The sequence below is a fragment of the Papaver somniferum genome, chromosome 6, assembly GCF_003573695.1.
Source record: "Papaver somniferum cultivar HN1 chromosome 6, ASM357369v1, whole genome shotgun sequence".
NCBI classification, from domain to species: Eukaryota; Viridiplantae; Streptophyta; class Magnoliopsida; order Ranunculales; family Papaveraceae; genus Papaver; species Papaver somniferum.
The window spans coordinates 4,719,255-4,731,616 of NC_039363.1; the positions used below are offsets into that span (position 1 = coordinate 4,719,255).

Consider the following 12,362-nt stretch of genomic DNA (forward strand, 5'->3'; position numbering starts at 1 on the left):
AACTCTAATGTTGACATGGTTTTGACCAGTCAAAACCACTATTTTTCTGATGTTGCAAAAATTTCGCAACTACAGTAACCTGTTGCGAGATTTCGTAACTCCTGTTTCGCAACTGTTTAAAACTGTTGCGACCATCTAATTTCGCAACATTTTGACGTTGCAACAGCTGTAAACTGTTGCGACCCAAAATTTGCAACGGCGGTGTGGCCATTACGAAAACTTGCAACATCGACTTTTGTAACAATTGCGATCCCACTTTGCAATTTCCATCTGCCCTTTCTAATCATTGAATTTAGTGTAGTATAAGGTCAGTTAGTTCGTGTACAAAAAGGGTTAGTTTTCATGGAGGTGAATCAACAGAGAAATTGGTGAGGATTACATCTGCAAATCGTATTCAAAGAGAAAACAGGGAAGATGTTATTAATGGTGAATCAAGGAGATGATGAAGAAAAGAAGACTGTGATACTAAGACACACGGATAGAAAAGGAGATCTGGTGAGTGATGTTGTTGAAGAATTAATGGAGAAGAAGATGAATATTGTGGATCAGGGAGTTAGATATCAGGAATCAGTTACAGGAGGTAGTGGTGTTGTTGTTCTTAATTGAGGCCAACACTGATTTAGGGTTTGATTCTTGAAATCAGATGAAGAAATTTTGTAAAATTAGGATTCTAATTTTATTCAAAAGATATAGGTGGTGCTGGATTCGAATTACCATCAAACTTCCATCAGGTCAAGATGGGTTTGTGTGGAAATTGAGCAATCGCTAACTGAGAGGATAGAATTGAGAAATTGAATATAGAAGAATTGATAGAGATGTTCGTGTGATTTAGAGGAGTTGATATCGTTCATTGTGATGATTAATAGGGAGTTCCTGGTGATCTGTTATGAGAAGGGTATGATGCAGATTTGGGTTTTGAGCAGTATTGCAGATGGAGAGGATGGTGGCGTTGTTCAAAAGGATGTTTAAGTTCATTAAAATGGGTTAGATAATGTTAAAAATATTTGTTAATTGTGATGGGTAAATCTAGAATTATCTAGATAGCTAACTATAAACTACCCATGGGCTTACCTTTTGATCGGCCCAGTCTAGAGATATCTAGACTCTTCTAAGATAAAAAAGAGTCCAAGCCCATTCTAGAGTCTTCTAAGACATTTTCCATCATGTGTATCTAGAGAATTCTTTCTCTAGAATGATCTAGGTCAATTAACTCTAGAGATTTCCGAGTCTAGAGTATTCTTAGTAGTTGGTCATGAAGTAGTATAAATAGAATCAAATGTTGGCCTTTGTGGTCATCCACAACTCAAGTGAGTGAGTAAGTAGTAAGAGTGAGAGCTAGAGTTTAGAGTAAGAGTCAAAGTGCCTCTTTGTAAACAACTAGTGTAAGCCAAAGTTGCTACACAAGCCTCTTGTAATATTTTCATTTTCATATTAATATAAGCCTCACCTTCAATTAACCAACCTCTCTTCCTAAATACATTTCCATAAACCCATCACATTTCCGCATTGCGCCAACAAATTTGGTATCAGAGCAAACCTAACCCAGTAATCATAAAACTCTACCCATGGCAATTAACCAAAGTATTCAAGGTTTCAATTATGCCCAAAGTCTAATTCCAATTTTTGATGGTGAGAGTTATGATTATTGGAGTTTACAAATGAAAACATTATTCATTTCACAAGACTTATGGGATTTTGTAGAAGATGGTTATAAGGTACCCGAGTCGGCAGAAGATCTATCGTCATGGACGGATGCAGAGAAAAAGGAGTACAAAGAAAACAAGAAGAAGGATGCTAAAGCACTACTATTTGTACAACAAGGGGTAAGCAAAACTATTTTTCCTCGAATTTCGGTGGCGAAAACTTCGAAGGAGGCATGGAATATTCTCAAAGTAGCATTCCAAGGATCAGAAAAGGTAATCTCCATTAAACTACAAAACTTATGGCGAGATTTTGATAATCTACTTATGAAAGAAAATGAAACTATCCAGAATTTCTTTTCAAGAGTTACTGGTATAGTAAATCAAATAGTAGTTATGGAGATACCATAGAAAATAAAAGAGTTGTAGAAAAGATTTTAAGGAGCTTACCGTTCAAATTCGATCACATCGTCGCTGCCATTGAAGAGTCCAAAAATTTATCGACTCTCTCGGTACACGAATTAATGGGTTCACTCGAGGCGCACGAGAAAAGGATAAATAGGTTCGCGGAGCAACCATTGGAGCAGGCATTTCAATCAAAAATAAATTTCAGTGAGAAGAAAAATACAGAAGCCAGAAAAGAAAGCTCCAGAGGGGGATCGTCATCCAACTCGCAGTACGAGAAAGGGTCGACGTCAATCAAGGACCCAGAAATTTCTACCGCGGACGTGGAAGAGGAAAAGGAGGTTATAAAACAACAACCAAAGGTACGGAAAAAATACTCCTCAAATCTCCGATGCATGTTTGCAAAAAGTTTGGCCATGCAACTGAAATTGCAAGTACAAGTGCACCAATGTGATAATTAAATCACATGGAAAAGATTGTTGGCTTTAATGAAGCCAACTATTCCGAGAAAAATGATTCTCAAATCAAGTATTTTATTCCTGCCTCACCTCGCAACAAGAAGCGCAAGGTATATGGTATGTCGACAGCGGATGCAGCAGCCATATGACAGGAAACAAAGAATATTTCGTAAAATTGGAAACAAGAGATTCCACCGGTCAAGCTCGGAGATGGAAAGTTCCAGAATGTTGAAGGAAGAGGAGTCATATCCGTACGTACAAGGTCAGGTAAAACTCGATACATATCTGATGTTCTTTATGTTCCTGGCCTAGCTCAAAATTTATTAAGTGTTGGACAACTTATAAGAAAGGGTACTCACTACATTTCGAAGACGGAGAATGCACAATTTATGATAAAATTAACAACAATTGGTGGCAAAAGTAAAAATGTCAGGAAATTTTGTCTTTCCCTATCTATGCCATCAATTGAAAATTGTGCAATGAGTACCAACCATATTGACGAAGGAAAGCTATGGCATTTGAGATACGGGCATCTCAACTACAGATCCTTAAAGGTTCTAAAATCAAAAGGCATGGTAATTGGTCTTCCCAATATCGACGGTGGAGATAAAGTATGTGAAGGTTGTATTCTTGGGAAGTTTCAGACTTCCATTTACAAGACATCGTGGAGAGCAAGAAGGCCCCTCGAATTGGTGCACGCTGATATCTGCGGTCCGACAAGAACAACTTCACTCAACAACAGAAGATATTTTCTCTTATTCGTGGACGATTATACCAGGATGATGTGGGTGTACATTCTCGAGCAAAAGTCCGAGGCATTCACTAAATTCCTAGAATTCAAGGCGCTGGCAGAGAAGCAAAGTGGCCATCAATTGAAAGTTTTCCGTACAGACCGTGGTGGAGAATTTACTTCAAAAGAGTTTATCAACTACTGCAAAGAAAATGGAATTAAAAAGGAGCTCACGTCCGATACACTCCACAACAAAACGGTGTCGCGGAAAGGAAAAATCGTACGATCGTGGAAATGGCTCGCAGTATGCTAAAAGCAAGGAAGCTACCCAACACCTACTGGGCGGAAGCAGTCAACACAGCAGTCTACATCCTTAATCGCTCTCCAACAAAAGCGGTTCACAACAAAACTCCATACGAGGCGTGGCATAAGAAAAAGCCCGAGGTAACTTCTTTCAGAATTTTTGGTTGCGTGCATACTCACATATTCCATCCCAACATAGAGAAAAGTTCGATGAAAAAGGAGAAAAGCTATATTCATCGGATATAGCGAGGAGTCTAAAGCCTATAGACTTCTAAATCCAGATACAAAGGAACTGGTAATATCAAGAGATGTTATCTTTGATGAATTCAAAGCTTGGGATTGGAATGATGAACCAGAACCACGAGTCTCCACTACTCATCGAAGAAGAGCCAGATCTGTCACACCAAGAAAAACACTCCACCAGCAAGCCCGAGATCTCCTAGTCCAACACAACAAAGTCCAAGTTCATCTGAATCAAGTGCCCCACCTAGAAAGGTGCGTTCCCTAAGAGATATTTATGATATCTAATTGTGCATTTATAGCACTAGAACCTCAAAAATATGAGGAAGCGGCAAAAGAAGAAAAATGGAGACGCCATGGACGAAGAAATGCGAGTAATCGAGAAAAATAAGACATGGGAGCTGTCAATCAGCCTTGATAAAGAAATAATTGGTCTGAAATGGGTCTACAAGACAAATATAATGAAGATGGGTCAATTCAAAAGCACAAGCAAGGCTAGTTGCAAAAGGATATTCCCAGCAACCAGGAATTGACTACAACGAGACATTCGCCCCAGTCGCTCGCATGGAAAAAATCCGGATGGTGTTAGCTTTGGCAGCTCAACTAAAAATGAAGGTCTACCAATTGGACGTAAAGTCGGCGTTCCTAAACGGAGAACTTGAAGAAGAGGTGTACGTTGAACAACCTCAAGGATATGTCCGAAGAGGAAAAGAAAACATGATTTATCGTCTCCGCAAAGCACTATATGGCCTCAAGCAAGCACCGCGTGCATGGAACAACAAAATCGACAAGTATTTCGGAGATAATGGATTCGAAAAGAGTCCAAGTGAGCCATCCCTCTACATAAGAAAACAAGGTACGGATTTCCTAATCGTCTGTCTCTATGTTGATGATTTAATTTACGCCAGCACAAAACAAGACATGGCAGAAAAATTTAAGAAGGAGATGATGAAAGAATATGAGATGACAGACTTAGGACTTATGCGATATTTTCTTGGGATTCAAGTAAAACAATCTCCGGAAGAAATATTCATTTCCCAAGAAAAATATGCAGAAGACTTACTGAAAAGGTTAAACATGATGGATTGCAAACCAATTGCAACTCCAATGGGTACCAATGAGAAATTGGTAAAAAATGATGGAGCGACAAAAGTTGATCCAACCTTATTCAGAAGTCTAGTCGCCTCACTGATCTACTTAACAAATACAAGGCCAGACATCGTCAATGCTACTAGTATTGTTTCTCGGTTTATGAGCGAGCCAAGCAAGTTACACTATGCAGCCGCAAAGAGAATTCTTCGGTATATCAGGGGAACGAAGGATTTTGGCATCAAGTATACAAGAGAAAAAGATAATGATTTAATTAGCTTCACAGATAGCGATTGGGCAGGTTCTATTGAAGATCGAAAGAGCACATCAGGCTATGTTTTCTGTATGGGAACAAAAGTTATCTCTTGGAGTTCTAAAAAGCAAAGTACGGTGGCACTATAATCAGCCGAAGCAGAGTACATAGCATCAACAAGTGCAGCATGTGAAGCAGTGTGGTTAAGAAGAATAATGACCGACCTACAACAAAAGCAAAAAGAACCAACAACTATCTACTGTGACAATATGTCTACAATTGCAATGACAAAAAATCCAGTGTTCCACGGACGGACGAAGCATATAGAGCTACGACATCACTTCATCAGAGAGTTAGTAGAGAACAAGGAAATCGAGCTCCAATTCTGTCCGACGCAAGAACAAAATGCGGACATTTTCACAAAAGCAGTCACGGTGGATAAATTCAATCATTTTAGAGATAAACTCAACATCACAATTAAGAGGGGGTGTTAAAAATATTTGTTAATTGTGATGGGTAAATCTAGAATTATCTAGATAGCTAACTATAAACTACCCATGGGCTTACCTTTTGATCGGCCCAGTCTAGAGATATCTAGACTCTTCTAAGATAAAAAGAGTGCAAGCCCATTCTAGAGTCTTCTAAGACATTTTCCATCATGTGTATCTAGAGAATTCTTTCTCTAGAATGATCTAGGTCAATTAGCTCTAGAGATTTCCGAGTCTAGAGTATTCTTAGTAGTTGGTCATGAAGTAGTATAAATAGAAGCAAATGTTGGCCTTTGTGGTCATCCACAACTCAAGTGAGTGAGTAAGTAGTAAGAGTGAGAGTTAGAGTTTAGAGTAAGAGTCAAAGTGCCTCTTTGTAAACAACTAGTGTAAGCCAAAGTTGCTACACAAGCCTCTTGTAATATTTTCATTTTCATATTAATATAAGCCTCACCTTTCAATTAACCAACCTCTCTTCCTAAATACATTTCCATAAACCCATCACATTTCCGCATTGCGCCAACAGATAAATGTTAGGTTTTACAGGTTATGATGCAAAGAAGATGGAGCTGCTTGTGCTGATAGTGTTTGACTTAGGGTTTGAGCTTGGTTTCAAGCTTGAAAGTCTGGTGCAACTGAACTTAGTGTTGCTAAAAAGTAATGACAGTTTTGGTGGTCTGCAGTGTGACTTATGGAATTGGTCTGAGATGGGTATTGTAGATTAATGGAGATGAACTGTATTGGTGGTACTGAGTGTGGAAGATGTTGGTGGTGATTACAGAGAAATAAGGAGGAATGAGTTACTGCAATGGGTTGTGATGTTGTGTTGGAAGTGGAAATGGTTGTGGTGTTGTATAGATGTGCTGCTATGATGGTTAGTTTGAGCTGAAGGTGCTATGATGAGAGTTGGTTTATGAGTTCACGAAGAGGTGAAGCTTCACTATAGCTTCCATGAACTGAAATAAGTAGATGCAATGCAGGCGGTGTCCTGGTGAGGCGCCTACATGGCCGGAATGAAGCTATGATGGCAATCATTGTGCAACGGTGGTTCAGGTTGTGCAACTGCTCTGGCCTAGACTACTCAGCAGAAGTAGAATGGGTTAACTGCAGTTAAAGAGCTTGAGTTAAAAGGGAGGGTACTTTGGAGACAAGTAACCCCGTTTTTTTCACCAACCGTTATCTCGGCCAAAGTGTGACCATTTTGTAAACAAAAAACAAAAATATGATCATTTTGTAAACGAATTAACAAAAGTAGGACCATTTTGTAATTGGCTCTTAATAAAACTCTAAAAATAGATTTGAGAGGCATATTTTCAGCCGCTCAATGTATTTTTTCTCCAAACGGCTGATTTTTAACCGCTTAGTCTCCCCTTTCGTGTATGATTGATTATTCATGAATGAGTGGGTGTTTTATACTTATAGCCCTAATTTGAATGGGTGCTACTCACTCCATAGTAGCACCTAATTTGAGCGAATCCAGTGTGATAATCATTCATATTGAATGAGAACACTCACTCCATAACCCTTGCTCTAATGTGATTTATACTTTGGCCATGTCCAAAAAACTATCTCTATACACAGCTGCATGCCCAACTCCGTCAGGCAAGAAACTGTTAGAGAAAGCGATAATATGCAATCTATGAAAATCTGAGCAATTTCTGTGGTTGTAGGAGATTGTTTATTTCCCCACTGGCAATGGAGTTCTCCTGTCAAAAATCCAGAGCAAAATGGGAGAGACAAAGATACATTTCCCGTCCGTTTCATGCCCAGAACACTTATTTGCGGATTTCTAGAGCTTTGTGATTCTGATATTTAGAATGCCTCGAACTTCCCTAATAACGACAATACCAAAACTAATGAGATATCACTGGTTAAAAGTTCAGGATGTGAAAAAAAAAATTGCGCCAAAACCATGTACACAAACGACAAATAAAGCCCTTTTGCCAGATTTGTTGGAGGTCAACCTATCTTCTTTCCTTTGGTCAACATTTCTAATCCGTGCTAAGGTGCCAAATTCATTGCCGGTAACAGCTAATCTTGATTTCGCTCACTATTGATCGAGAATTATTGCTTGAAACAGTTGGTTAAAAGACTTAAAAGCTGATAAGCATAGCTTTACACAATTTGCAAATGAATGGCTAAGGTTTGCAAATGAAAAAATCTAAAATCCTCAAACACCCCACTTGACATGTACAGGTCCCAGAAGTAAGTGCTGTATGCCCCCCTTGCATTATTGCTCTTTGACCCCTCGGTCCGTGTTGATCCATTACACGCTTTTAACAAGGTTTCTGAATTTTTCTTACAAAAGTCACAGTCTTCGCCAATTTCCTTTAAACTTCCTTCCTCATTCTAAGAAATCAAGATTTGTAATATTCAAGTCAAGTAGTCCATCAGAGGTTCAAATATTTGGAGTTGTGTTGTACAAATATCATCAGAGTAGTCCTCTGAAATATCTATCCACAAAGCGAGTTTAAAATTCATTTTCATTAAACTTATCTTTCTGTAAACTCATTGTCACTAGAATTGCAAAATCATGAATAGAGAACCAGCAAACAAATCCATGGGATTTTTTGGCATGTATAAGGAATCCTTCAAGGTTACATTTTCAAGAAAAAAAATCTTTTCACAAATCACTCTAGCTATACTCCTTCCACTAACCATTATTCTCTTATCTCAAATCCAAGTATCATACTTCATCCGAAATCGGAACAATGCAAAATCTAGAGGCATCGTCACCGCTATCACTGAAATCATCTACGCAATCTTAAACCTCATTTTCACTCTCTTGTCAACTTCTAGTGTAGTTTATCTTGTTGCTTGTATCTATACATCCAGAGATGTTACATTCAAGGGAGTCATCGGGGTATTCGCAAAGGTATGGGGTAAACTTATCGTAACATTTTTATGGTGTCTTCTCATCGTGGTTATATACACTGGCGTCGCAGTTGGATTGTTCCTTTGGTTTTTCGTCAGCGTCAATGATGAACGTCAAGGGGGAAATAAAGTTTTGATATTTGGTATTTGTCTATTCGTCCCTTTCTTTATTGGACTAATTTACATGGAGAATGTTTGGAGTGTTGCAATTGTAATGTCGGTATTGGAAAACGTTTGCGGTAGGAAAGCACTGGGAAAGAGTATGAAATTGATCAGAGGTAAAATATTTGCCTCTTCTGCTGTTTTTCTAACACTTCATATCGCTTCTGCTGGTGTTATATTCGCATTCTCATTACTGGTGGTTTACGGATTCTTGTCGAGTTTAGTGGGTAAGATATTCGTGGGAATAGCTTGTTATTTGGTGCTTATGGTTTTGATTCATTTTACTCTTGTAATACAAACGATTGTGTATTTTGTTTGTAAATCCTATCACAATGAGGATGTTTCGAACATTGCTAAGCACCTAGACGTCGGTTATGCGAATTTGGGGAGCCAAAGAGATGACATTCAAATGCAAAGAGCTTCAGTTTGATTAGCTTGTGAAAAGAAATTGTTATGTAATTTGGATTGACAGTTGTTTAACTGTCTAAAATAAATAAATTACACTGTTGGAAATGTATATGCTTGTCAGTGACATATTGTAGGGATTTTTAAAAGGAATGATCCAATGAAAAGAGAGGCACTTATGCATTTTGGTTTACATACATACATATTTTTTTCAAGAAAAACATAGAAATTTCAAGGCTGCTAACGGGGGTGTCAATTTGTTTGGGAGTGTACCAACCCAAAGGCAAATGGTTGTTTTGTCCAATATATAATGTGGTACACTTCAAGCAATTTGGTATCCCTATTAGCAATCTTGGAAAATTTGGAAGATGAAGATGGGTAATTCAAATAACGCCTTGTGATAGGACCCACTATAATGAGACGAAAATCGACTCAATTAATCAGCAAAATATGTTTGTTACAGCGAAATCTAAAACTGATTCTTTATGACTAAAATTTTGCAATATCTCAGACTTGTTAGTTTAATAATCATACTTTTTGCAATATTTCAAATTTTGCAATACACCTATGTTTCAACAAAAACATCTTCTCACTCTATTTTCTCTCCTGAAAATAAAACGAAAATCCTAATACACTAATCGCCTCACTGCTCAGATCGGCTCCTTTGGAACTGATCTAAGCAGATCAATCTCATCTCCAACCTTATTACCTTGTCGTACTTCATTTCTGTAACTTTTTTTAGTTTCTGGTTTGGGGTTTTTGTCCAAAATGTTTCTTCTGTTATTTTCTATCTGTGTTCTAAGCTATCAAGAGTTTGTGAATTAAGAATCGAGTTCTTCTAATTGGGTTCTCTCCAACAACCTCTATTAGGCTTCTTCTTTTCTTCATAGAATCTAGTTTTAGCTTGAATCTTTTTTTTATTTCTATTTTCTTAAATTTCTGTTATCTCTTGATTGGGTTTCTCTTTTACCGTTGTAATTTAGATTCACAAAGGTTTGTTGTTTAAATAGGTTTCCACAAAGGGTTGATTTTTTCATCAAATATTTATCAAGATCTTGCTGGTTTTCAATCAAGCAGAACTAAAGATTCACATCAGAGTCCACTTCAAGCTCAGGTCCTTATCATCAAGCTTCGGGTAGCCAGCAGCAACAGTAAAGATATCTCTAGTCATCCTGACTCTGTTACAGATTCATACTCCAACAGCAACATGTTCTCTAAAGACATAGACACAAGCTTCTACAAAGATACCTAAGACACCAAGACCATTTTGATGACGATCCAGACCTTTCCATACCGATTCAGCCATGTTATTACCATATTAGATTATACTTGTTATCTTTGTTACTGTTATTTTGAAAAAGCAATCGACAATTGGTCGGATCTATGGATCCTTGCATACCCATGTCACTTGTTTTACTATGAGTCTGAAAAAAACCTTGAGAAACGGTTGGATTTTTTTATCCTGACATCTCTAATGATTTTAGATTTGTTATATGGTTTGGATGTATTACATTTGATCCAACCAGATCCGTTTAAACTTGTCTAGTTACAGCTGAATTAGTTAAGAATGATAGGAATTCGTTGTCAGATTGGGTCTTAGGACTATAGCTTTAAGTGGTTTGGATGTCAGTGTAATCTGTTTGAACTTATTGTAACTGTTGGAAACTTTGGAGTCAGTCTTGTAAATGCTTCTGATCTTGAGTCAGAGTTCTATGATGAATACAATTGAGACTTGCCTCTTTTTCGAAAAATAAATAAATAATCAGAATATCATTGGACGATCGAATTCTTTCTATGTGTTCAATATATGGGCAAAAAATGCTATTGCACGCAATGTTTTTCTTTTTATATTTTCGACCGATCCAATTAAAAGGAATTAGTCTTTTTTCTTCAAAATTGGTTGTTGTTTTTTTTGCTAAAGTGACTAGAAAAATTGTTTAGATGATCGTAGAGTTATTATCCCCAGATATTGTTAAGTGCCATAAAAAACTCGTATTGATTATCGGTTATTACGGCCTAAAAATAATGAAAAGACGGTGGCCTAATACAATTTGCAAGAGTTTTTTTTCAATTTCATTGAATTTGCTCAAATTCGGATATAATCGATCATCTTTTTCCAAAATTGATTTGGTAATCGAAGTACTGGGATCCCCAACTATATTTAAACCCCATCAAACTGGATCAAATCGTCGATATCACCTTTAATTGCTTCAAATTAAACCAAAATTGATCATGTGTTGCGTATTAGTAACAGATAGTTGCAAATAATTTTCCCTTGCAAAACTTCTTTATTAGACAATCGAAAATTTGGTTCATTTGCAATCTTACCAAATTCATATCGACAGGATTGGTATTCATAAAATTTGATAACCCATAGCAATGGGGTTAGAGGTGTAAGTTGGGCTGTGTCAGCACGAGCACAGCCCAGCCCAGCAAGCTAAAATATGAACCCAACCTAGCACGTTAGTTTCGTGGTCTGTGCTGGGTTACTCTAATTGGCACAGTAGCACAGCACAGCATGCGGCACGGATAAGCACGTGGCCCATCCCAGTACAACACGTTAAGAAAGCACGTCATAGCATGCATAAGTACACCATATAACAAGCTATAATACATCACACTTTGTGTATATTTCACAAAAGAATCACTATTCTAGCTAGTTTTTGACATTTTATGCTTGCTTATTTTTACGGAAAATGGGTCATTTGTCCAAATATTTTTAAAACATGGTTCTAATGGACGAGTAAAAATTAGTATGGGTGAAATGGACACTAAAAAATAGCAAGGATGAAACTGGATTCATTCTGGCTTAGACTTAAAAAATAGCGAGGATGAAACTGGATGCATCCTGATGTAAATTAAAAATAAGGAAAAAGTATTTGAAAATGGGTATGATGAAACTGTTTACATCCTGGCTATTTATACATTTTTTCCATTTAAACAGTATCTTGAAATAATTTCAAATGATATGTTGTCTATTTAGATTCTCGTGATAATGTCCAACTATTTAGATTCTCGTGATAATGTCCAACTTAATGTATACCATTAACTGATTTCAAATTGTTTATAGCATGTGTGCCAGCACGGCACAGCACGTTTGTTCGTGTGTTGTGCCCGTGAGCTAGGTTGTGCCTAATTTTTGACTAATAAAACACAACACGACACAACACATTTTAAATCGTTGGCACAGCACTGCACGGCACATAACACGTGAAGCACGCGACTTCGTGTGCGGGTTGTGCCGGGCCGGCATGTTTTACACCTCTAAATGGGGTTATTAATGTGGTTTTCCTGGTGAACATACGAAATGAGTAA

General features: G+C 37.5%; 1 protein-coding gene across 1 annotated transcript; it reads left to right on the top strand.

Moving 5' to 3' along the window:
- Positions 1-423: 423 nt before the first annotated feature.
- On the top strand, positions 424-9,072 carry LOC113290365. Its single transcript, XM_026539974.1, has 2 exons — positions 424-580; positions 8,411-9,072. The coding sequence occupies exons 1-2, from the start codon at positions 424-426 to the stop codon at positions 9,070-9,072; spliced, it is 819 nt and encodes a 272-aa protein (XP_026395759.1).
- Positions 9,073-12,362: the final 3,290 nt, after the last annotated feature.